This window comes from Mauremys mutica, chromosome 8 (assembly GCF_020497125.1).
Source record: "Mauremys mutica isolate MM-2020 ecotype Southern chromosome 8, ASM2049712v1, whole genome shotgun sequence".
NCBI lineage: Eukaryota > Metazoa > Chordata > Testudines > Geoemydidae > Mauremys > Mauremys mutica.
In genome coordinates this window covers 86,754,901-86,782,771 of record NC_059079.1, presented here as the reverse complement: position 1 = coordinate 86,782,771, position 27,871 = coordinate 86,754,901, and the positions used below count along the sequence as shown (strand labels likewise).

Genomic DNA, 27,871 nt, shown 5'->3' with positions numbered 1-27,871 from the left:
TGCTTGATGGAAAATGAGATAATTGTGAAAGGGAAGTTTACAGGTAGAATTTGAAGAATTTCTTCTGAAATGGGGATACAATGTATAGCTAACAGTGAGAAAGGCTAATTAATGGCCCTTATAGTGTCACAATAATATGGTACTCTTAAAGAAGCTGCATAAAAAGAATATTTTATTGTTACCTTTGACTACACTTTCAACGCAGATATGTAATTAGCCTGCACTTTGGATCTAGGGTTGAACAAAAGGCAAGCATAATTTTATTGCCCGAAATCTGAGAGCTACTTATTAAAATAATTGAAGTGAATTAGCATTTGGTATGTTTATAAGATATGTTGTCGAGTGTTCATAGATGGGTGCAAATATGGTTGTGTTAGCAATATCCCGAATGACTGCATCCTGGCTTTTAACAACTGCCAATAAATATCCATAAAGAAACTGCTTATAAATATAGTTAGCATAAGATAGGCTATCTTCTTTTATAGTCTGAAAGTGAACAGTTATTTTCTTTTTCATGCTATGGGACCAATTATCCCAGAGTTTTCACTGAGAAATATTTTAGTTGCAATGTATATGTTTGCACAGTTTGGGTTCTCTTTATCAGTATGTACAATGTCACTTCTTGTTCAAGAAAAATTAGGCAAATATATATTTAATTTATGGAATTATATATGGAATATAATGGGTAGAACACTGGGCTGGGAGTCAGGTGGGATTTTTGATGAAGTGTTGACATTATTTTTGATCACTAAGATACCTTGCATGGTCCTCCTCTCACACTTTTACACATGTGGAAATAAAGAATAACTCCAGAGGAGTCAATAGAGTGATATATTAGTGTGAAAATGGTGTGAGAGGCACAACAAGCCTATCATCTCAGACAGAGCACTTTCGCAGTGTGGGGTCACAGTGGCTGCTATTACAAGTGATCCTTGATACTACTGATATCTTTACAGTGTAAAGAACACTTCGTTGTCTATATGTCACAAAGCTTGGTTCTGTATAAATATACAGCAGAGGGTCTCCCTAACTAGCTACTTTTATAAACCACCGCCACCAGCTGTAGTGTGTGATCATTAATGGATTTCATCTTCACAACACCACTGTGAGTTAGGGAAGTATTATCCTCATTTTACAAATAGGCAACAGAGGCAAGATAGATTAGAGTAAGTGGTTTCAGAGTAGCAGCCGTGTTAGTCTGTATCCGCAAAAAGAACAGGAGTACTTGTGGCACCTTAGAGACTAACAAATTTATTTCAGCATGAGCTTTCGTGAGCTACAGCTCACTTCTTCGGATGCATAGAATGGAACACACAGACATGAGATATTTATACATACAGAGAAGATGAAAAGGTGGAAGTACACATACGTGGGTTTCACTTAAAAGGGTGGAATCCTGGCCCTATTGAAGCCAATGGCAAAACTCACCTTGACTTCAACAGGGCCAGCATTTTCTACAAGAAATCTGTAGCTGATCTGGGAATTGAACCCAGCTTTCCTGAATGCTAATCCAGTACCCTGAGTGGTAGACAGTCCTTCATCATCAACTCCCCACAAGCACCTCAAAGCAGCTGCACAGATATAAACACTCTTTACCACTGGAGATGTAGTCCGGCAGCACTTCTTCAGTAGAATTCCCATTGACTTTAGCTCGCATTTTACCCTTATGAGTGCAGCTGCTTCAGCCCCCAAGGACCTTTTCCCCCAACCTCGCCCAGACCTTGGCAGTGAGACCTGGGAACTATGTAGATGTTGCCACAAGCTGATGCATTCAGGGGCACTAATCAAGTTCCTTAGGCAGGTCTTGAGTGCAGGAAAGAACAAAAGGTGTTTGTGAAGGAGGAACAAAATCTAAAAGCTTAGATCAGTGTCTGATTCAAGGGAACATGTTGACCGAAATGTGTCATTTACCAACATTTCCAATTCAGGAATCCAGCAGCAGAAAAAGGACCAAAAATTCTTGATAAATTAAATAGAAAACATTAGCACCTGGAGCAGTGGTGGCCAGCCTGAGCCTGAGAAGGAGCCAGAATTTACCAACGTACATTGCCAAAGAGCCACAGTAATACGTCAGCAGCCCCCGATCATCTCCCCCACTTCCCAGCACCTCCCACCCACCGGCAGTCACACCGATCAATGCCTCACCCTCCCTCCCCGCACCTCCTGATCAGCTGTTTCATGGCATTCAGGAGGCTCGGGGGTGAGGGGGAGAGGGCACGGCAGGTTCAGAGGAGCGTATGGGAAGGAGTGGAGTGGGGACAGGGCCTGTGGCAGAGCCATGGGTTGAGCAGTGAGCATCCCCCAGCACATTGGAGAGTTGGCACCTGTAGCTCCAGCCCCAGAGCCGGTGCCTATACAAGGAGACACATATGGCTCCGGAGCCATAGGTTGACCACCCCTGCTCTGGAGTGTCCCCAGTGTGTATAGCAAGTGCCAGATGAAAGGGAACTCACATTTCCATGGAAATAAATTGTTCATAGAGAAGAGCTGTTGACATCAGAGTGAGAATCCAAGGTATGTTTAAATGGTGCTAAGTGGGTCAAGACCTCTACTAGTTTATTAACTTCTTGAGAGTTTCCTTATATATTTTTGGGGGGGCAGGGGAGAGGAGGATTGAGGAATGACATAATTTTATTTTTTTTAATTAAATAAGAAAATGTGTCCATTAAATGTACTATATAATAAAATAATAATAATAATTAATACTTTATATTTGCCTTAAGGAATAAAGCTCCTGCCTCATAACTCCCAGACAGTAGTACCACAATAGAAGACTGGATGTGGATGGCTGTATAGGGGTCTCACACAGGGTAGGACCTGGGCAAGCTGGGGAAATATAGGTAACAGTATATTCTCCTGTCAGGATAGCTCAGTGGTTTGAACATTGGTCTGTTAAACCCAGGGTTGTGAGTTTAATCCTTGAGGGGGCCACTTAGGGATCTGAGGCAAAAATTGGTCCTGCTAGTGAAGGCAAGGGGCTGGACTCCATGATCTTTCAAGGTCTCTTCCAGTTCTAGGAGGTAGGTATATCTCCAATTATTCTTTTTCCCCACCCTGTAAGTTGGGGCAAGGGGTGGGAGTCGGGGGCATGTTGCATAAAGTCCTATTGAATCTGCTTTGCACAGGGACTTCACAGCAGTTCTGCTACCTGGGTAGGTGAAATTAATCTGCCCATCTTGTCAGGGTGGATTCTGAGGTCTGGATTTTGTCCTAGAAGGCCTGCAAAAAAAAACAACAACAACAACAACAACAACAACAAAAATGGTATTGCCATGAGTTAGCCATGCCATTTCCTATTCTTATGAGTAAAAAGTGCTTGGAGCTGAGAGTGCTACAGGTTCTGGAGCTCTGGGCCAAAAGAAATCAGTCCTAAACTAGGATAAAATGCGGGGTTAACAATTAGTTACATACCAGTCCATCCATTCCAACATACTGGCTCAAGACCAGCAATTTCATAGAAAGAAGCAAGAAACCCTGCAGTGGACTGTTGTAATTTTATATAATATAAATACAATTTTCAACATTCATAGGGTCTACAATCTATGTATGTCCTTGACTGTGACTTTGGACTCTAATATTCTGATGAGTTATCTAGGCACATTGAAAATCTGTTTTCCATTAGTTCTACCATGAACCAGTGTTTTGTATCTGTTCCTTGTCAGACTTTTTGGTCTTTGTTTTACCTCTTGTTCCTCTGCTGATTTTAGCCTCATTTAAACAAAAAAAAAATTAAACATGAAAAGAGCTTCCTCTTAAAGGATGTTTCCTTTGAAATACAGCAGCTAATACATAGTGTAATCTCTATCATAGCATGGCAGAGAGATAACCCATTTTAGAAATGCCAGGGCAGTTAATAGCATATGTTAAAGTGAATCAATACAGAAATTCAAATTGAAAAAAAAACTATCTTTCACAAAGTGGCCAATTAGACTCACAGGAGATAAGAATCATTGATATTGCAATTGTATGGGTTTTGATTTTATAGTTCTCTTTAACCATGTATGTTTTAAATATTTAACTTTAGCCTGTCCATGAAATGATATGAGAATTAGGGTAAAGTAATAAAAACAGACCCTTAGCATTTAGCTCGGACTCCTCAGTATATATCAGATATCTATTATATTAGTTTGTCAGTATTCTAATGGTAGTAAGGAGGTTTCTTTTGCTTTAGTTGATAAAGACTATAATAACAGTAATAGTCAATATGGTTAGTATGGGCAGTGAGGAATGGCTAGGATGGAGACATTTCTATTGGAAAAAGCACCAGTCCTGGAAAGGCTACCTCTAAACTCTTTCATGTTTAGAGTTTATTAGGGATTATTCTAGTGAAGATTAAGTACCGGTTTTTAATTTTAATATGCCTGTAAATTTGTATTCAAAATGAACAACTAACTATGCTGACTTGAGCAAGAGTAAGTTTTGGTAAACCCTCCCTCCTACAGCTCTGCAAATGTAGATTTACAATCATCCCTGCTATTCTAGTCTGGGGCTTCTCTTTAACAGAGACTTCCACAAATTGGAATGGAGCCTTTGGTGGGCCTGGGGCCATCTTCTCCCACCAACTCTTTTGCACCAAGGATTTCCCACTATAGGTGTGAAAAGCACTCTGATACAGTGATTGGAGACATGCTGTACCATTAGTGAGACAGGTGCTAGGATACATGGAGCACTATGCTAGGGAGTTGCAGATTGGTCAATAAATCCAGCTGAAAGGAGAGCAGGTTGAGGGGAATAAGACAGTTGGGGAGGGAGCACCTTGTGCTGTGTAGACAATTGTTCCTCTTGAAGGTTGGAGTACATACATGTGGGGCCATGGGGGATGTTTCCTTCCCTAACATGGAAGTGAGCAGGGTTCATTTAATAAAGAACAGCAGGAAATCAAACTCAGCCAGGTTTACACAGCTCTACAGAATATGTGTGTGTGCCTGTGCCTATCCAAACATGCTGAACACAACTCAGTATGTATATACCTAGGTAACAGATGGTAAATCTAAAGGGTTTTTTAAATGCAATTCTATGTATATCTTTGTTTTACAGGGGACTACGTAGTCATGTCAGTTTACTTTGACTTGAGCAGAAGAATGGGTTATTTCACTATTCAGACCTACATCCCCTGCACACTCATTGTAGTGCTGTCCTGGGTCTCTTTCTGGATTAACAAGGATGCAGTTCCAGCCAGAACATCTCTGGGTGAGTTGCCGTGTCTTACAGCATGTATGATATGATCTATGTATCTACCAGAGCTCCAGTATAGGGGAGCATCTGGCTGCAAGTCTAGTATAGTTCCCTGTGCATCACATGCGAAAGAGTTCTATTTGTCACTTAGATGGCAACTGGAATTTATGTCACTTGTCTAGGTATAATGTGAGTCAAGCAGTATTTGCATCTCTTTCCCATCCTCCTTTTACTATATTGAGTCCTGCAAAGGGACTGCATACTTCAAATAATTGCAGTGGAAGCCTGCACACCAGTGAGTTTCAGGAGCACCTGATTCCCTTATATACTCAAGACTTTGCATTTTTTTGAAATTCATCCTTTTTTTGCCATAAAAATGTTGGGGAACATTTTTCTGATATTTGAGCAGCTTGGCTTTTACACAAAAACATCCAATGCTATGAATATAGTCGATGCCAAGGAAGAGTTAATCTGGCCAGTTATCCATGAAATACCATGAACAAAGTTGAACAAAGGTACATGCATGGCACAGGGGTATATATCATGTGTGAAGTCCTGAGCTTTCTCTGCTGAGGTGTCTCTAAGGGTGCTGCAAGATCTCCCATCACATCTGTACCAGCCATCATAGTGCATGTGTATTCATGAAGAAAATGGATATTTACCCTCCTTTGCCTGCTTAATAAGAATATCCTTTAAAAAAAAAGATCAGTTATAAGTGTGTTGGGCAGCATGTCATGTAGTTTAACATTTTACAAGTCTGTATATCCCACTATTAATTTTTTTAAATGGTAGCAGAAATAATGGATTATTGGAAAAAGATGTGATGTTCACACTAGAAAAATTGATTCCATCCTTTTTCTTTTGATAGCTGCACAATAGCCTAACTCCCAGTTTCCTTGTGTGAACATCTGGTTCAGTAAAGGACATCCATGCATGAGAGAAATTTATTTCCCTAAAGGATCAAACCTATTTTTATTATCTTGCTATCTGGACAATCTTTCTTTTTACCAAATCTCATATGTATGTCTCAAAAGCACCAAAAATCAGCTGTTCTTTTACCTCTGTTAAGAAGTGGTGGTGTTTAGTTATAAGATTTGTTTTTGTCTGTATCTAAAGAGTTATTGTTCACCATGTTTTGGTATCTCGGTTGTTTGTATTTTAATTCCATACTTACTTCTGTATGATTATGTGTTTTAATACCTGACTCTTTACTATGTGACCTCTCCTGGCCCCCTGCTCCCACAAAAAATATTCAGCTGTTGCCAAAGTTATTGTCTCTGAACATCACCCATCTTCAGACAGCCCTCTGCAGATGGCACACACAAGGCCTATACACCACATAAGACCTATTTTAAGATCTGAAATTAGACTTTAAGGCTCTGATCCTGCAATTTACAATGCACAGCCAGCCTGCTCCATTGATTTCAGCAGGGTTCTGTGCACTTGCAGTGGTCCGTCTATGCTTTGTAAGTTTCCCTCAGGGATGAACTTCATCCAAGGGGGTTACTTCACCTACAGAATGGGACACTGAAGCCAGGCATGTGAATATGTGCATTTCTGAAATGTACCTGGAATATTTCATGGCAGTTTTTAATCACATGATTTTATGCTAGTGATGGGCAAACTTCAAAAGGCCCAAGTCTGGGTTTCTTTCAAGTAAACACCCCCCAAATTCAAACCAGCTTTCTAAGAATCTCCAAACCTCTGGGTCTGGCAAAAGTTAGGGGGGAAACTTCACAGGAACAGAGTCCTCTCAACTATAAATCAAACAAATTTTGAGATGTCATCAGAGTTCCTATCATATGTTGTCCCAAAAGTCTCACATGCAATTAGTTACAATTAGCAATTTCTACATGAATTGGCCGATTGATAAACTTAGAGTAGGATAAATATAACTTGTTTCTGAGAAACAGTTGATGGCACTAAAAATGCAAAGTAAAATTATGTGGCTAGATGATAAAATTAAGGCCACCCACTTTTCACTTTCAGAGACCTGGATTTGAGTCCTGATAAGTAAAAATGTCTTTAGATTTGCCAGCCTAATTTTCAGTTCTGCACAAAAACACAATACAGGTTAGCCAACACGATTGCAAAGTTCTTTCCAATGGAGACTCAGAACCAGATTATCAAGGACTTGCAGGACAGAGCTTTTTAAAATAATGTTGTATGTGTACAAGATCAGTAAGTGAATTCAATTATTTTTGAGATGTACAGCATGGACCGGATTCTCTCATGAGAACTGGCCTGTTTGCACCACTCAGGTAGCTTAAAGGGACTAGAACTTGACAACAAATGGGCAGCAGAGAATTCCCCTGTTAGAAGGAAACTCCCTGTTGCAAATGTGCTGGCTCTTGGCTTTGTGCCAGTCATTCCCCACCAAAGGGTGTGATGGGGTTCAAGGGTGGGAGTGGGACAATCCAGACCAGTGAGGGATTGTGTCACCATTTGCCCTGCAACCCTGGGTGCTTTACAATGCTTTGCTGCTGGAGCTCCCAGCTTGAGATGTGCTTAGCCAACCTACCAATATGCAGATCACACCATGAGTGTCCATATTCTATACAGGCCTGGTTCAGCAGCTCTGACTACGGCAGCCTGTCTGCAGTCCCAATCTGACTTCCACCCACTTTGGTTACAACCAACAAGGTGACCCCAACACACACCCCTGTCCCAAATTTTCCCAGAACTGTGTTCTCTGCAATGTCCAGCCCTCTCGGGGACAGTTCAGAGAAATAATAAGGTTCATTTTTTCCTCTAATGATCCAAAAGCACATCACAACTTATTAACTTACCTGTGGTAAGTACACCCTTCCAATTAGACACAGCACAGGACATAGACCTGTTTAACAACTCCCCCTGACCTTCCAGGATTACACACTTTAGTCATAATTCTAGCATACATACATCCAGAACTCTGAATACCCCACCGCATACATACGTCACAGAAGAACATTAATGATCTGTGAGTTATTAGTTTTCTTATGATACCTTACAAGACATATTTTGTACAAAGATTATTTCAATCGTGTGAAGGGTGTGAATACCAATGTTCTTAGTGTCATACAAGGATCAGCAGAGTTTCTGTCATTTTGTAGGTGGGTTTCAGGGCTATTTCAACAGTGGGAAACCATCAGTGATGTTCACCTTCAACATTATACAGGAGAAGTCACTTCACATACATACAAGTTCAGTCTCTATTTGGTGATCGTTGTTGGCTTTCAATTCTTGTGTGTGGATGAGCAGTTTTCTGTACTCAAAGTATATAGGTATTCATAATGTAAACTCAAAATATAAGAATGTAGGCAGGTGTGAAAGCTCAAGCTGACAACTATTTATTATTATTATAATTAAGGGTTTTGTAATTAGGGAAAAATGGCAATTTCCCAATTTTTTTTTGTATTTTTCAATCCTTAAAAGCACAAATTGGGATTAAATTGTGGGGTTTTTTTTCCTGTTAAATCTTTATGGGCCTGATTCAAAGCCCATCATAGTCTATGGGAGTCTCTGGATTAGGTCCTATAGAAATTCTGATTTTGCATCCAAAACTTTAAATTTATAGGATAGTCTCACAGACAGTGGATTAGTTACAATTAAGGTGAATTGTCAGAATTATAGTGTGGCTAGTGAGGTGCACGTTTCCCCACATATTTGACTGCTATGAAGAACAGAGGCAAATCCCAATGAAATCAGTAGGAGTTTTTCCACTATCAATGGACTTTGGATTGCATCCTTAATCCTTCATTTAATGAACATCAAACTCATTCATATGAGATATTCATATGAGACGTTAAATATAGGTCTTGGCTTTTTGTTGACATTTAAGATTCTAGCCCCCCTTTTTTTCACTTTTTTTTTGTCATAATACTTCCTTGAGGGATTTTAGGCATTTCCACCTCTTGTCATAGCTACAAATACTTTTCTTTGGGTATTTCAGCACTGCCCAGAAACTGAAAATGAAGGAAACTTATTTCAACAGTAAAGAACCTTCAAAAAGTTCAGTTCTAAGGAAGGACAAAGTTGTTGAGGTTGATCTTTTTTTCCCAGTTGAGTTTGGCTACCTCTGCTGAAAAGGTTTCCTAATATTCTTCAGGTGCTACAGCATGAGAGTCCCATTGGAAACAACGCATTGTAATTCGTATTTCCTGTGACTGCCTGGAGTCTCTCACTGAGTACACCAGTCCTTCAGTGCTTAGCATGCTCCTTTTTAACACTCTTGCTGTATGTCAGGACTCCAGGGCATCCTTCAAAACCAGTCAGCATGTGGCAAGTGACAGAATTACTTTTTTCAGAGTAGCAGCCGTGTTAGTCTGTATCTGCAAAAAGAACAGGAGTATTTGTGGCACCTTAAAGACTAACAAATTTATTTTAGCATGAGCTTTCGTAAGCTGCAGCTCACTTCTTCGGATGCATAGTAAATTACTTTGTCACCTTAAATAGTAACATTTCTTTTGTTCAATTCTGTCTCCTTACCAGGTATTACAACTGTCCTGACAATGACCACCCTCAGTACAATCGCTCGGAAATCTCTTCCCAAGGTCTCTTATGTGACAGCAATGGATCTTTTTGTGTCAGTTTGTTTTATTTTTGTTTTTTCTGCACTGGTGGAGTATGGGACCCTGCACTACTTTGTCAGCAACAGAAAGCCAAGCAAGGATAAAGACAAAAAGAAGAAAAACCCAGTATGTATCGTTTTACTATCAAGACTGAAAACTTCCCTATATAAATCTCAATTATGTTTTCTGAGAGAGCATTTAAATCCTACTTTGTGTTTGTCTTTTCGTTATACTGTGCTATAGCTGTAAACCGTTCACAGACGTAAATGGGAATGTGAACTCAGTCAACCATGGGGAATGAATAGCTGATATATTACAGTTGTCTGGGAGCCTAGAGATTGATTTCTTAGTGGCAGGCTCCATCTAACCAAAGTGTTCTGAAAGATACAACTATTACCAAAACCATGCCTTTGTGTTATGGTAAATAGAGTCACTGATATGAGAATCAATTTCTCTGTCTTAGCTCTGCCCGTATCTTGTGACCCTATACGGTGACTTCCTGTTTGTACACTGAACTGATTATCTTTTCTTTGCCGCACAAGACAGATTTAAAAATTCAGCTATTCTACTTTTTATTGCTGCCCCCATCTTGTTGCATGATTAGCAAAACTTCTGGTCACAATGGGAATTTTTCTCCTTTAGATTCATTCATGTAGGGAAAAATACCTGTTTAAGTACCATTATTTCTTGGGGAATGACAAAGGCAAAGCAAAGAATACAGAGCACTTGAGTGTTTAATTTTTATTTTCAAAGCACAAAATGTATTTCTTGCAAATCCCTGTCTCTCTGTCCTTTCCATTCTTTCCTTGTTTTATTTTCCTTACTGTACCCTCTCTCCTGAATCCCTTTTTTTTTTTACCCCAGAATGTGATTCTATTAACACTTGTAGCATTACCTGCTAGCAGTAACAAGTATATGATAACAGCCTTTATAACAGCTGCGGTAAAGGCCATTGGAAATCCCCTGTTGTCAGTGCAGTATTTGTAGACTATTTGGTTTCAGTGAGGTTGGCATCTTTCCCTTCTATGCTGAAGCAAAACTCTGTTCTTCTAGAGCAACAGAATCTAAGTGTGTGGGAGAGGGAGGGAACCAAAAGAGACAAAATATAAAAAGAAAGAAAATGCATTTGAAGTTTCTCCTCTGCATTCCCTCTACACACACTCACAGTGCATGGAGCATACCAGTGGAGATTTTCAAATGTACCTAAGGGACATTTTCAAATGTACATAAGTCAATTGGACTTGAGCGCCTAAATCCTTTAGAAAAAGGAACAGAAGTACTTGTGGCACCTTAGAGACTAACAAATTTATTTGAGCATAAGCTTTCGTGGGCTACAGCCCACTTCATCGGACGTATGGAGCCCACGAAAGCTTATGCTCAAATAAATGTGTTAGTCTCTAAGGTGCCACAAGTACTCCTGTTCTTTTTGCAGATACAGACTAACACGGCTGCTACTCTAAATCTTTTAGGCACTTATAGTGCATAGGAGAGCAAATACACAGGAGAGCAAATAAAGATTAACATATTTTGTCACTGTAATGCACAGTTTTATCTTATTGTAAATAATTTTGTTATAACTTCATTCCTTAAAAGCTTGTCAATGATCTGCTGATTTACCAAAAAGACCAAACAAAACATGAATTTGTTTGTGCTGGATAAATAACCAAATGAAGAAGTCATGTAAACAGTAAAGGTTTGTGGGCACCTGGGGACTTTTACAACTGTTTTCTACAGTCCAATAGAAGATTAGGTTTTCTTTCCTTAAATCAGAAGAAAGGATGGGCCTGATATTAAATCAAGGCTCAACGAAACCCTGAACATTAGGGTGGAGAGTTGAAGGGCCAATTTCCAGTAGCAGAGACTTTGGCCCCAAATGTAAACCCAAACTTTGCAGATAGCCCCTAATTTTAAAATGGGATGACCCAAATGACAGCTCTAAATTCCCCTGAACAATGAAAAGATTGAAACCAGGCTCCCTATTTTGTGGCTTTGTCCACTTTAATTACACGTTACTGAGATGAAAGAAATATTTTCTTATCCATATTATAACAGAGTTTCTTATTTAAAAGCCTGTCCCCCTTTCCTGTTTATAATTTACTTATTTTTTTACTTACTAAATTTTTAAAAGTATCTTTAATTTATATTATTTTTGTCTCTTTCTTCCTCTTCTTTCTTTCTTTATTTTAAAAATTCTGATTCTCTTTCTGTCTACAAAACAAAAGCTTCTTCGGATGTTTTCCTTCAAGGTATAAAGTTTTTGGAATGGAAATTTACTGCATGCGACTGCTGAATTTAACTATTAGAGCTTAAATGAGATTATTCCTTTTTAATTAGATATTTAAGCATTCTACTCAGGGCAACATCCTAAATAAGTAGAATGACTACAGATTTCTAAACAAATTTGTAGAGTTGATTCAGCAGCCCGAACCCTGACTCACTTACGGTTTTGAACTTGAAGTTCAAGAGAGCCCAAAATTTTTGGATCGCATGAGTTAAGAGAGCCTCATGTGTTTAAAGCATCTGTATTGCTCTCTTTATCAATTACCCATGGGATCCAATACCACCAGCCACACTGAGCACCAGTAATGCACCCTTTTAGAACTCAACTCTGACCCCTTTTAACATTTGTGATCTAATTTAAATAAACAAAACCCAAATCTCTTCTAATGATGAGCTGTTCAAAATTCACGGCCATCATTAATTACCCCTATGGTGTTCTTATGCCTAATGTCAGAGTTTTGAAAGGGTTTTAAATGCATACATTTTCTAATACTGTCACTGGATCCACATGCTGTTGTTATCCAAAATAGCAAATATAGATAGTTGTACACTACATCTGACTCTGATCTTCATTCAGAAATGCAAAGATTGAGTTCCAGGGGGAAAAAATTAAGAAGGTCTAAGCTGAAGCGAATAGAATTGACATATTCTGTGGAAATTGACCTGTTGTAATTTTCTAGAGTCTTAAAAAAAATTGGCCAGGTGTCAGCCAAAAGTTTGGGTGGCATGCATTATGCAATGCTATGTTCACCAATTGCTCAAAATAGTTGGAAATGCCTAATTAATTCAAGTTATAGCAAATGTACATACATGTACAACTACTGTATATAGTGTTGGACATGTAAAGGCTTCTAGATGGTGAACAATGATAGATGCTGAGCTGTATGGATTAATAAAAGCAAACTTTTGGAGACTGTTCAAACCTCTTGATTCAGAAGAACCAGTTAACATTCTCTTCGCTCTTTTCAGCAAATTACAGATATTTGCCATTGCCTAAGCATGGACATACTTTTATTAAAGAAAATCCTGCATTTCCAGTTGATTACTGCAATTCCTTTCATGTGCAACACCAATAATTGTCTTCATATATCATGCAACTACTTAAAATATAAAAGGCAAAAGCAATCCAAATGGCCATTAACTTGCATTCCTGAATGTTTCCTTTAACCTCTAAAGTTTAATTTATTTGGCACTAAACCTACCTACTCATATTTATTAATATGTAATATTAATCTGCATTGCTTATCTCAGAATTTAAGCTATATATATGCAAATGTTCTTTTAATAATTTAAAATTAAGGATTTAATATTAGAGCTCCTTGTTCTTTAGCAAGTCCCTATTTATCCCTATTTACTCCTATTTGCATAGACTGACCATTAGTCTAAATCAAGTTTTGTTACGAAGATTGTAACAATCTCTTTCTTCCTGCTCCCATATTTTGTCCCTCATTCATCACAGGCACCTACAATTGATATCCGACCAAGATCAGCTACTATTCAAATGAACAATGCCACACACCTCCAAGAAAGGGATGAAGAGTATGGGTATGAGTGTCTCGATGGCAAGGACTGTGCCAGCTTTTTCTGCTGCTTTGAGGATTGCCGAACAGGGGCATGGCGGCATGGAAGAATACACATCCGCGTTGCCAAAATGGACTCCTATGCCCGCATCTTCTTTCCAACTGCCTTCTGTTTGTTTAACCTGGTGTACTGGGTATCCTACCTTTACCTTTAAAATCAGAAAGGAAATAGGTGATATGAGCCTTACTCACTGAATTTCTTAGAGAGATGGTTTCCTTTTGAAGTCCACTTAAGGTATTTATGACACGCTTTATAGTGGTCTGAATTCTCTAGTGCCATAACCCAGTAAATATCAACCATATCATATTGTTCATCTAAAACTATCATATAATTATTGTGATTTAAACAATTCCATTCAATATGTTTAAGTGATTTGAAACAAAAAATAAAACAGGTAACATGCAGCTCTACCAGCTGGAATAGAAACAAACAGAGCAGTATTGGGGAAAAGGGAGGGAAACATGCCAACTTTCAGTAATGATTGGATATTGTCATTTCAATCATGAGTGACTGAGGCTAGAATTTCAAGGTAAAGTATTGTACAGTTTGTTAGCATCTACTATAAATATGCTATATCTTGGTCCTCTGTGGGCTTTTCTTTTTGGAAGAGTCATCTTTCACCTTTCACTTCAAATAAATGTTACTAGGCTAGCAAAGTAACTTTCCCTCTCAAATAAAAATAGACATTTCACTATGCCATCCTTTTAAGAACACATGTACAATGCTGTAAATATTTCAATACCTTGTAGTACTTAAAGTCTCTAGTGCATGCATCTCTTTTGGCCAAAATAAATGAAGCAAAGGTACCATAACGTATTGTCTTTTATTTTGTGTCTCTGGCTGTGCTATTGTAACTGAAATGTGGATATTTTTTTCCCCCTGGAAGAATTGCCCCTCTCCCTCATGCATGGAAGATTCAAGCAGACAACAAAACTTTCATGTAAGACTTTAGAGAAGCCTTAAGGATTGAAACAACTAACATGTAGACAGAACAATCTGTATGACCAATCGAATACTTAGTTTATAAAGTAACTGTATGTGTTTGCTGCTGTTTTAGCCCTCATTTTCCAATGATAACATTAAGTCTCAGCTGAATTTACAGTTATTATACATTGCAAGATCATCGGTGGTCTTTTAAGTTTTTAGTGAATCTTTTCCCATATTGAGCCTGAACTTTGATTCTTCTTCTCACACAGGGTGTTTTGGGGAAATAGATTGTAAGCCTCTTGGAGCAGACACCTTTTTGTTGTGTGTTTGCACAGCACCTAACACACTGGAGTCCTGGCCCATGAGTAGAGCACCTAAGTGCTACAGTAATACAAATACACTAATAAATAAATAATAATAATACACAATCAATTTGAATTAATCAGAAGGATTAGAAACAGCTTTGATTCTTAGTAACCACAACAAATATTTATTTTTTAGGCAAACTTCAGGTTCATTTTGGTTCATTATACTTTGCACTATGTATACACCTATCATTCACCACCCATTCATGTTTCTGAACAGCAATATTAGTCAGTGCTGCTTTTTGCTCTGTGCGTACCTTTCCAAAAATACAGACTCTAACCCTGGCTAGCACACACTTTACAGGTAACCTTGAAACAATGAAAAGAAATGAAGAGTGTCTTTGTTAATAAATCATATGTGCATAGCTTATGTGTATTAAGAACTATTTAACCCACCTGGGTGAATCTTGAAACTCATTTAGCCAGTGGTTTTCAGAACCTGTATGATGCTCAATTATGCAACGTTAAGCACATGTAAATATTACTGACATTTTTTTTTATTGTCAAAGATGTAAAATGTCAACTCTAGAAAAATTGGTTTGGAGTTTGCTACGAGAGATGTATGTGTATGTTATTACACAATTACTAATAGATTATATGGAGACATAAGGACAGTTTTCCACTGTTTGTATAGTTTTGGAAATAAACATGTATAGAAAGGTATAACTAATTCTTGATCATCAATTGTTCCTTGTCCAATGTATTTGACAACCTTTTAATAAAGGAACTGCACACACTAGTGGACTTTTTCAATAAAATTGCTGCACTCCACTCTACAGTATCCTTGTGGTTACTTTGTTAAAAGTAGCTTAAAGCATATTCGAACAGTATTACAGTTTGCTCTTGAGAAGGCTTTATTTTTAAACTGGCTAGATTGTGACATAATAATGATTTAGCCCCCAATCCGGAAAGCATTTATACATGTGCTTAACTTTAAGCATGTGAATAGGCTCTTTGACTTCAAAATGAGAAAATGAGCTTTTGAAGAAGTGTTTGCAGGATCAAGGCTTTCAAGTAGATCACCACTTTAGGTTCACCCCACTCTTGAAAACCAGTGGAATGGATGTATTGGTCTGAAAAAGGATACTAGTTTGAGTCTCCATCTGAAAGTAAGACTACGCAAGGTGCATGGCAGGAGCGAATCAGGCCAAATATTGACCAAAATAAAACTATGATGATTTAGGATTTACTATACCAGAACAGATCACTCACCATCATCAAGTCTGGCATCCTTTTTCCTGTAGGAGACAATAAATATTTTAAATAAAGGCTAATACATTCCCATTTCAATAATGCATCAAGCCTTCAACGGTGTACAGTGATACAAGTGAAGAAAATATCCCTTTCAGGACTTTGTGGTAACCATCTTAAATCTGAAGCATGAGATTTGAGTATTTTTATCTCAGCATGTATAGCTACAGGAAGAAAGAAAACAATCATCTCAAACACCTCCTAACAGCCAGAATCCTGCTAGCCTTAATTGGGCTGAGTACGAACTTACTCCTCAAGGAACCTGATTAGTTTCACTAGGACTATTCATAGACTAAGGCAGTAGTAAGGGAAACAGAATCTGGCTCAGAGTGAGCAGGAATAGACACGTTCCTCTGAACATGTGCTCCACTGCTTATTCAATACAGGCTCAAAGGTCAACTTTGTATTGTAATGTTAGGCTACCAAAGCAAACATGAAGCAACAAGCAAAGTGACATTTCAATGGACTCAGTGAGGGTTTTTCTGCTCTCCACAGAGATCTGCTGCAATGGAAAATAGCCAGCTATATTCCAGGGAAGCGCTTTGCCTGTTGACTGAATACACTTACTAAAATAGATTCAAGCCCAATATGGCACAGGCTGCCACAGTTGCATTGGGACACCCTTGAGGAATGTCCATATGGTAGGTAAGAGCACGGCCAAGAATTATTATTTCTTTGTTGTTTGTATTCTGACAGTGCCTAGTGCTCCCAGCCAAGATAAGGCCCTATTGTGCTAGTTGCTTACAGATGAATAGCAAGAGAACTTGTCTGAAAAAACTTGAAACTTCGGGAGAAAAGGCAGACATTATTCTATTTTACAGATGGGAAGCTGACCACAGACAGAGTGACTGAACTTATGTTTTTACCGTTATTAATGATAAATGAAAATTCAGTTCAAAATTGTCCTTGCTTTGGCCTCACTCATCCCACCTGCCTCTCCGATCTCATTACCCACCATCTTTACCACCCGGTCACATTAATTCTCCCTCAGTAGCATCCTGAATAGCCTGGAGAGGAACCAGGTAGCAATAGTTGAGGACACGAATGTGGAGGCGGTATTAATTAAGATATGAAATGATGAAAGCATGGGCAAGGATTTAGGCTATATGGCCATGGAAGAAAGGCCAGATTTTAGAAGCAATATGTAAAAAAAATCAGCAATGTTTATAAGTGGCCTGAATATGCGGGTTCAGTGATAGGACCAAGTGAAAAATGAAACCAACTCCCAGGCCTGTGTAACTGGGTGGATGGCGGTGTCATCCATGGTAAATAAATAACAATTTTACTTACCATTTGATGAAGAATCCTCACACAGCGAGGGCAGAATTCAACTATATAGATGCATTTGTAATGAGAATAATGCATATGCAAGAAGCACAAACCAAACCAGTCCTAACCAAGGCCTAGGAGAAATAATAATATTTTAAAATGTCTGTATTATCCTTAATACCAGATTTCAAACTGCTTTTCAAACAATGATTAATTAAATCTCATGGAAGCCTTTACAGGTTAATAAGTATCATTATGTCAGTTATTGGCCTAATCCTCCTCCCATAAAAGTCAAAAGCAACGTTCCCAATGATACCCACTTTGGATGCTCATATTCAGCATATACAGAGAATTCCATGACTGAAAAGCTCTGAGTTCCCAGCTGACACATCACTGAGGGGTTTTTTTGTTTTTGTTTTTGTTTTTTTAATTGCAGTGTTTTTTGGTATACAGTGAAAAATGTAGACGAGACAGTACATAAGCTTTCAGGCATCTTGAGTACTAGAGTGTGAACAGTGTGCTACAGTTCTGCTTACAAGTTAACACCCTTTTGAATAATAACCGATGAAGTAGGTTTTAGCCCACGAAAGCTTATGCCCAAATAAATTTGTTAGTCTCTAAGATGCCACAAGGACTCCTCATTGTTTTCACTCCCAAGTGTGAATTTCTTCAGAAAAGTAAATAAGATTGCTTCTTTTATAGAAAAAAAATCTGAGGACAGCAAGAGTGCAAAAGCATCTCCCATTTTGCCTTATTTAAAATTAATATCTATCAAAACAAGAAAGAAAGAAAGAATTAACAAAGATTTAATTCACTCAGTAGCAAAGCACATTAAAGTATGGATCTTCACATCAGGCACACGCTTTGTGCTACTAGCATAATGAAATCTATATCTGATAAGACCTAGTTTTATCCTACTAACACTCTATTTTTCTTTACAGTTTAGAGATGAGATGAGATCTATAAATGAATGATCAATGCCATCTTTTTCTTTGGAGAATGAGGTAGAGCTTCAGAAAACAAATCACCTTAATTGATTCACAGGGAAAAATGCTGATCCTTTGTCATTTCATTCTTAACATTCATATGATGAACATACATAAAATAATCCATCTATCTGGTTACTAATTGCAGGTTTGCCCATAACAATATTAACTTAGACAGGCTATAAACTGGCTTCTTGGAATGCAGAGAGGTTTGTTCAATAAGGGCTCCTTTACAGTGTGAAAGAAGTCTTGCAGTTTACTGGGTCCACTCCTCTTTCCCTCCCCCAACAGTCACATGCAACCAATACAACTCCAGTGGCAACTCTTGTTGTTCCTCACAGCCATAATGAATCTTCTTCACTTAACAACAATAATAATAATAACAACTTAATTTTATCCCTTGAAACAATACTATGAAATAAGTTTTGAGAAATAATAGGTGAACTTTTAGGAGCTAGTGGACTAGATCCTAGGGCAGTGATGAGGAACCTGCCGTCCGCGGGCCACACGTGGCCTGTCAGGGCAAGCCGCTGGCGGGCCCCCAGACCATTTGTTTACATTTGCACGGCTGCCTGCAGCTCCCATTGGCCAGGAATGGTGAACCACAGCCACTGGGAGCTGTGGGCAGCCATGAAAATGTAAACAAATGGTCTGGGGGCCCACCAGCGGCTTGACGTAATGGGCCGCGTGCAGCCCGTGGGCTGCCGGTTGCCCACCACTGTCCTAGGGTATCATTGATGGAGCTATAGCATATGGAGCAGGGGCACAGATGCGCAAGAGTGGCTTTGTACTCTTTTGATCCATCTTTATTTATGGTCACACCTTCTTATTCCCTGCTACTGTAGTGATCCTCACTGGGTTTGGAGCCTGACATTTTCTTTCCAATGCTCATATCACCTGAATGTTTACAGAAAGCAAAAAACAAAAGAGTTTGAGTGTAGCCACAGTGAATGTATTTTAAACTTTATGAACCAAGCTGTGGATATTTTTTCCCCTCCATAGTCTCTAGTTTCAATAATTTTTCAGTTTCTCATGAAGCTTCAACTATTCTTTAGGGAATGTAAACACATAAGCAGAATGTACCCTGGAGGGTTCTTAAGGGGCTTCAGAGTGTCAGGGAATCTTGGATGCAGACTAGCTAGGCACAAGCTTACCTTACAAATGATAGAAATATAGGATCTTGACAACTGGTAATGAGGAGTATACTAATAATTTTGTTAAAAATGTATGGGACAGTAACACAACATTATTCCCACATTCCGATTATATTAATGGAAGAAGTTGGAAGGATGGGATCTGACAGTCCCCTCAGGGTATTAAAGAAATATCAGCTCTGCAGTTGTTTCTGAGTAAGTATGCAGAACAATATAACCCAGATATCTGCTTAGGAAATGGTTATGGGCAATAAAAAGTTGCTCCCCCACCCTCATTCCCTATAGATAATTGTGAATGCTCATGCTTGCATAAATTTGGTCCCTGAATTCCTCTTAAACAAAGGAAAATATCAAATATACCCTGAATCCTGTATAAAGAAACAAACACAAAGCCAAAACATTGATCCAGCAATATAATTGGATGAAGACCCAGAAGAAATTTCTAATATTGAAAATCACTAAATGGCACCATCACAGGTAGTTTTACAAGTTCTTTTTAACTGACTATGCAGGCATTTAGATCCCGGAGAAATGCTTATTGCTAACTGTGATACAATTCTTTTTAGAAGCCATGCTCATCACCAGAAGGACCTGTTCACTGTCTTACTGAATCATTTCTTAGGTGCTACACATACTGAACTACTGGCACCCGAGCTATCTAAGACACTCAGATCCAATAGTGGTAAAGTGCAGTATAAGATGCTGAACAGAACAGAACAATATACCCAAGCAAATAAATAAATAATGTCCAAACATTCTAGAGCTGGAGAAAATTAATTGAATTATTTATTGCAAACAAATTCTCCAAAAATTTATTTGTATTTTTTTTATTATTGTTTGTGGATCATTTGTGAAATGATCCTGGTTTCTAAGAATATTTCCAATATTCATAAATATTTGCTGAATACTCTGGATCAATGTTCAGGCTGTGGCTTGCTTGCAGACTGTTGACTTCAAGTATTTGCTCTTGGAGACGGTCTGTCCTTTGCACTGGCAGTAGCTGCCTTGGCCAGGAACTCCTGCCCCAGTGCAGCTGGGGCCCAGGTTCACACTGCCCCTCACAGATTTTATGGTGGGTAGTGCTTACAGCATGAAAATATATAGTGATGGCACAACAGAAATTGATCCTGCTTCTACCAATCTATCTCTCATAGTAATATGTGTAGGAAGGGACTTGTAAGGGCGAGGATTTAGGAGCAGGTGCAGTAGAAAAAACAACAGAGGCACAGCCATTGTCTAGTGTGAGAGAGGAGTCCCAAGAAACAACATTTGAATAGCTCTGCCCAAACATGTCAGGAGTTGAGAGTCTCATGGTTTATATTCTTGTATTATCTCATGCAGCAGGGAGATTATGGGGTATATGACAGATAGAGCAATTTCCTGCAGTGTCCTTGAAAATCCTTATTAAATTAAGTTTAAGTAGCTTTGGAGTCCCATTGTATTAAAAATACAAAATGTATATATCACTGCTGGATTGTATGGAACTTCTCTAAAGGGGAGATGTGACCAGTGTAAATCCTGGGAAGTGTTAGGAACTTGAAAAGGCTATTTGAAACAATGTGCCAGACAAAAATGACCTTTTGCATACAAAGTTAAGTGGGTTTTCTAGGAAATACCTGGGGAAAGGTGAATACAAAATTCCACCTCAGTAATTCAAATATCCAACCTTTTGAAGCTATGCCCTGAAGAGAGAACCATTGTCTGCTAACTAGCTAGTCCCAGACTCTGAAGATCAAACACCAAGCTGTATAAAGGAGAGGTTGATATATTCATGGCTGTGATTGTTCTGAGAAAAAGCTTTTATGAACTTGTAACCACAGAAGAACTCCTTGGTGGGGTTCTTCTGAAGTTGGCGGGAGCAGGGGTGATCTCTGATAAGATTATTAGCATGCGTGTAGGTTCTTTTATTGTTTTTAATACGTTTTCTCTGTAATGCTTCCACTTTAAGAGTACAAGAGCTTGCTTAGAAATGGCAGTGTGGTAACTTATAACTGTGGGTAATTACTCTGTTTATAGCCTCTGAGGAGAAAACAAAACACAAAGACGCTGGCTGGTCTAGGCAGTCTGGCTTGCTGGGATTACACAGTGAAGGCAGAGAAATGTGCAGCCTGGAGAAATCCCAGTTAGAAGGGGAGCCCAAAAGAGATGCTGGCTGGGGAGCCAGGACCCTAAAAGTGGGTGTTCTTGAAGGACCACAAGGGAGAATACAGGTGCAGTTGCCCCTCTGAAAGTTCTCAGAATTCACCCCAACCCTACAGGGTGCATATTTGGGAGCTCCTGTGATGGAACTCTCTGAGGAAGGAACACATAGGAGGAATGAGCTAGAAGTAATGAAGTTCTCACTCACTATGTGACCTTGGGCTTAACCTTTCCTATCTATCAGTTTTCCTATCTTTAAAAGTAGGAATAACAATAATATATATTTACCTCACAGGGCTGTTGTAGGGATTAAATAGTTAAAATATACCCGGGTGTTGTCTACATAAAGCACATTGATGTCCTAATTCTATGACTATTAGAGTCAATGGCAAAACTGTCTACAAGGATTTGGCCCTATATGTTCTGATTAATATTATTTAGTTAAGGGATTGTCTTTCCTATAGAAAGGATGTATTCAGGCTTTAGTAGTTTGAAATTTATGGAAGATTCCTCTTGTCACTTCATCAGGTAGAATATAATGTGACATGCTTAATTTTTCACAGATACCTACATTTTATCCAGTGTTAAAATATCAGAAAAAATGATGACACATACAACTAAGAAGCAGTATGGTCGAAATTATTAAAAAAAGAATTTAAATTAAATAAGTTATCAAAATTGCTATTTCAGACACAGACTATCTAAAAGCCTTGTTCTTAAATACCCTTCACCAACTCAGAGGTCCTTGAAAAACAGAAGTTTCCTACATCTTTTCTGGTGGTAGTACAATTAAGTAATTCTACCACATGTGAATTATTTATTAATAGGCTGACACAGTCCTGTTGCCCAGCAAATATTTGTGTTCCCTGAACACTTCAAAAAATAAAAACGGACTGAATTGATTCTCTAGTTATATCAATAAAAAACTTGTTAACATTTATAGGGCTATTTAATCCATATGTAAATGAGACAATACCACTAATCACTCAAAAGCCATCCAATTTATAACATAAAAAGAGAATTCATACATAATATATTTTGTTATAGGTACAATAGGGACCAGTTTTCTAGAGATATTCAGTAATTTTTCAAAATATACTTAAAAACAAATGGAAACCTTCTTTCTTGTTATTCCAACCCTATATCCCTGAGGAAAATAGTAATTGTGTATTAGATAAGGAAGAGTAATTAGAAGAGCAGGTGAAAGAAACATGTTTATAAGAGATGCAGTCCTAAGGGATAAGTAAAGTAATGGAGTACAAGATTTTACAAAATCCCTAAACTACTTTTTTAGGGTTAGCAAACTAGTTCCAGTTCCTGAACCTCTTTTTGCTATGATTAGAAAATAATTTTATTTTTTTAATCTAAATTAACAGAATCCCATGATATATACTGAAAGATTCCCATGGCTCAGAGCTAGAAGCTAGCTTATTACAAGTGGGTAGCTTTTATCTCTAACCTTTATTTGTTCAGTTTTATCACACATACACAATCTCTCCAAGGCAGAATGTGAACCAACCCTCAAAATGTTATTGTGATCTTCATAATATTTGGTCTTTTTTCCCCCCAAGTCTCAGCTCTTGTCTTGCAGCCACGTTAGCGCATCAGAATCTCAACATTCATATTCTAAAAAAGCAAGTTTCTAGCTGTCTCGGTCAGTCTGTGATAGGGTGTCTCCTTTAGGGGCTACTTGGGGAGCACTCATGTGTGATTCTGATTACCCACACCCTAGCAGGTGCTGCAGGAGTGGGGGGGTCTTTCTAGCAGCCCAGCGCTTAGCCCTTTGGCCAAGAAGACCTCTTGGCTATTTCTTGCCCTCTTGTGGCTCCAACAACAGAGCACACAGCAAATAAAATGAAATAAGGGTAGAAAGGAAAGGAAATGTGGGGGGAGGGGGAAATCTGCAAGCAGCTCCGATCAGCATATGCGGCTCTGGCTTCAGTATCACTGTCCACTTCAGCTTTCACTGGGTCTCCAGTGCAAGTCTCAGTCTCTTTTTCCCTTTTTAGGGGATCTGCACCCTTCTTCTGAGACGGCAGGGGCTCTGCAGGCTGTCAGCCCTGTCTTCAGGCTGGAAAAGCTCAATAGCCTGTTCCTTTACCAGGGCTCCCTCCTTTTAATTCCCCCTCCAGTCCTGGCATGATATACAAGTGCAGAGGGCAGGACCATGCCAGCCCAAAGTAGCTCCTTAACCCCTCCCAAGCTAGTGCAGGGTTTATAGACCTGTTACTCTAGACAACAAGGTAATGGAGAAAAACTAGAAACATGAATTCTAAAGCTTTGAAAACCAGAAGACACTTTTTAAAAAAATAACTATTTTTTCTGGTTTTTAAGACAATCTCATGATTTTTAGGGGCCTGACTCGTGATTTTGGAATGCACGAGGGTGAGATGCAGTGGAGAGCACGGTGCTGATGCTCAGGGCACCGAGTATCTTCTCTTGGATATCTCCTTCTCTACAATATCTCTATAGACATTAGTTAGACATCTTGCTAGTTTTAGGAATCCTGCTGAAGGGGCAGTACTACTTACCAACTGAAGAGAGCCCCCTGTGCAGGTGTTCTGCTCATAGCCCCCTCACTCAGCGGGAGCAATGAAGGATTAAATAAGGCAGAGGAGCTTGTACGGATCCACAGCTAAGTGAATAAACTCTACCCATAGTGCAAATGCCTGATCCCCTGACGTCAGAGGTCAGATCCGCAGAGTGAAAATCTGACCCAGTTCAAAGAGAACAGTGAACACATTTTTTGCCAGTGTGAAAGTGGGCTAAAATGAAGTGAGACATTATACCTCTTTGCTGAGAACAAAATCAGTTTCACAATAAATTATTTACCTTGAAATGTACAAAGAACACAAGAGATAACATCAAATCATCAAACAAAAATGTGAACATTATTATCTGTATGTCAGGTAGCCCTGGAGTCAAAATAACAGGTTCTGGTGGGAATTTTTGAACAATGTTGATGAAAGGAATTGCAAACAATTGAAACTATCTCCAAAACAGCAGCTTATATCCATGCAACATCAAAAAGGTAAAGTTAATTTGTGTTTAAAGTTTGGGAATGGCAATGCAAAATAAATATAAATATATGAAAAAATAAAGATAGCCTTGTTCTTACTTCATCCTCAGCATTACCTTATTTTGGAGACAAATCTAGTGTTTACATTTTGCAATGGACATTTCATATTCTTATTACGTTATATTATATTATGTTATGTTATTATATTATGTTATATGTTTTATTTTGTATGAGTTACTCAACCCTTCAAGATATTTAATGCCCTGCAATCTTGGGCACCGATTTAGGAAAGCATCCTTGTTTAGTAATGGTGCTTTAATCTCATTGATGTCAATGGGGTTTAAGCACTTGATTAAACATAAGCATATGTTTAAGTGCTTTGCTGAATTTGGGCTGTTGTTATAACAACTTAAGACACATGTTGCAATATTTGAATGATATCAGGCAGATATTTCTTCTATTGCTGTGGAGATATTGTTAAAGAGCAAAAATAAAAATAGACAAGATAGGCAAAAGAAGTATTAATCTTCCCATTTTACAGATGAGAAACAGAGGTACAGAGAATGCATACAATGTGCCTCAGGACACACATGAAGCCCATGCCAGAGAAAGGAACCTAGATCTACTCAGTCCCAATCCTGGACCTTATCTACACAACAATCCTTCCTACACCATGAAATGAAAAGTCTCTCCAACTGCCTTTCCACTAGTGACAGGGCTCCAAGAGGATTAGAGATTAAAGAATTTACAGAGTGTTTTACATTACCAATTGTACAGATACTTTGCTTTCTCTCTCATGAAGATTTTATATTTGTTCTCACTTTGTACTGCTGTTTTCCCTAATCTAAAATGAAAGTAATCTAGACTGAAGTGCATGTTTTTCTCTTTGTGCACAGAAAATAGAGTCAAGAAAACTGTCAGTGAGGATCAGACTGTGGAGAACAACAAATTGCTCAGAGACAGTAAAGAGAAGCCATGCAGGTTTCCTGGCTAAGAAGAAGAACTCATTAAAAATGTTAAAAAGAATAGGCAAAGATATACAACATAGAAAGGAAAAAAAAACATGTTATGCAAACCTGGAAGGCTTTCAGTTTAATTAAAAATATATGAAGAATTTCACCCTTATGCAACGGAAGTTAATGTTTCATACAAATGCTATTGAACAAATGATCAGTTGGTAATTAAGGGAGAGAATCTGCTACCCTTGCTGAATACTACAAATGTTCCTTTCAGTTCATTGGGACTACACACCAAATAAAGTAGCACACAAAGTGAGCAAGTCCCTAAAGCTTTTTAGAGTGATATTAAATCAAGCAACATCAGTTAATTTCTATTCGCTTGGTGTTAAAGCTACTCTAGTGAGGGAAAGAGGATAGGGGAGAGAGAAGAGGCAAAAACAGATAGAGGGATAGCTCAGTAGTTTGAGCATTGACCTGCTAAACCCATCCTTGAGTGGGCCATTTAGGGATCTGGGGCAAAAATCTGTCTGGAGATCAGCCCTGCTTTGAGCAGGAGGTTGGACTAGATGATCTCCTGAAGTCCCTTCCAACCCTGATATTCTATGAGTGAACTGTGGATAAAAATATATTAGGATCTCAAACAGCATGATAATTGTAGGAGAATGGTTGAGTTAAGGATAATACTCGGGCCGGGCTAGCGTCACCTCTGCGCCCGTATCCCAGTACCCAGTGGCCTCCTTCCCATCTACCTCCAGGGGAACAAGGCACTCGCTCCAGAGGGGCAGCCCCGTGCCCACCCTGTAAACCCTGTAAATATGTTTGGTGGCCCACAGCATGTGAAAATGTGTGGGTGTTATCCATCCTATTCTCAGGGCACATCCCCAAGTCTGCTCTCACAGTTACACTAATTGACACCCTTGATGGAAGTTTCAGGGAGGCTGAGGATTGAATAGGCACAGAGACTGAGCTACCCTGGTATTCTCTTTAGGGCAGATGGAAACACATTAGTGGCACTGCCGGTCATGTGGAGAAACTGCCACAGCTGCCTCATGATTTCTCTGTTCTGTGTACAAATAAAAGCAAATAAAATAAACCTGGAACATTTCAACAAACACTCAATACAGTGGGGAGAGAGCATCCAAGTTTTTCCTCTTCTAATACAATAAGAAATCTTTTTTCCCCACCAAGAACATTAAAAATCTATGCAGATAACCAGTCTAAGTAGGAGGGTTAGTATCCAACCCTCCTACTTTTTATGGAATAATAATCCTGGCTAATGCAAAGATGTTCTGTTCATCACAGAGGCTGTGCCATGAAGTTGTGGAAATGATAATCACCAGTGCAAGGAAGTAGCTTTCAGTTTCTGGATGGATATTAACTTGATACATTAATTAGCAAGTGTGGAGAATATTGGTTTCTAAAAAGTGCTTCCTTTTGTGTATAAATCTCAAGCAGAGCTGCTAAAATGTTGGTCATGCTGAATAGGATACTAAAGGCACTAAGTGAAGGCTAAAAGTTCAGCTCAGTAGGCTACATTTTTGCATCATTTACATGATGTAAAAATGTAGGATCTTTGGTACGCCGATTGAAGGCACCTCAGTTTAGTTTTTAGAGGCTAACATTAAAAAAAACTATTTGTGTTTGTTTAAAAATATATAGATTATATTCTAGACTTCTGTCTGAACTCACATTGTATATCCTTTTATAACACCATATGCTGGAGTTGTTTGTTAAGAAAGCATTTTCTTGAACAAATCCCATAGCTGATGTGGCAAGGGACTGTATTGGGAGAGCAGGAGTGAGATCAGGAACACTGAGGGAAATCCAGCAAGTTGTATTTTGCTTAAGTAATTGGGAGGTGGACAGGTGATGTCACTCTGGTTTCTTGAGATTGCTGGAACTTGAGCAACTCAAAGCTGAAAGCGGCCATATTAGTATTTGGCTCAGTTTCATCTCAGGGTTACTCTTTGCTGGCACTGATGAAGAACGATAAAGCTATGAGTTGGAAATTATTCAGAATTCCTTGAGGATTGCCGAGAAGCACTCAAGATGATGCTTCTTTTCAATGAAGATGGGATGTTATAAATGTACTGACTCTGCTGGCACTCCTTGACTTTTACATTTTACAAAGCATTTCAATATGAGCTTAGTGAATTACTTAATTGGTTGCAACAGCCAAGTTAACCATTCCAGGTTCTTGCTGGCATTCATTTTCA

At 38.7% G+C, this 27,871-nt stretch overlaps 1 protein-coding gene across 1 annotated transcript in view; it reads left to right on the top strand.

Moving 5' to 3' along the window:
• The window catches only part of GABRG2 (gamma-aminobutyric acid type A receptor subunit gamma2), a 93,027-nt gene extending 77,482 nt beyond the window's left edge, over positions 1-15,545 (top strand). Inside the window, exons 7-9 of the mRNA XM_045027516.1 lie at positions 5,038-5,190; positions 9,646-9,851; positions 13,465-15,545. Of these exons, the coding sequence (XP_044883451.1) occupies positions 5,038-5,190; positions 9,646-9,851; positions 13,465-13,740 (635 nt within the window). The 3' untranslated portion in view covers positions 13,741-15,545. The remainder of the gene's footprint in view (positions 1-5,037; positions 5,191-9,645; positions 9,852-13,464) is intronic.
• Positions 15,546-27,871: the final 12,326 nt, after the last annotated feature.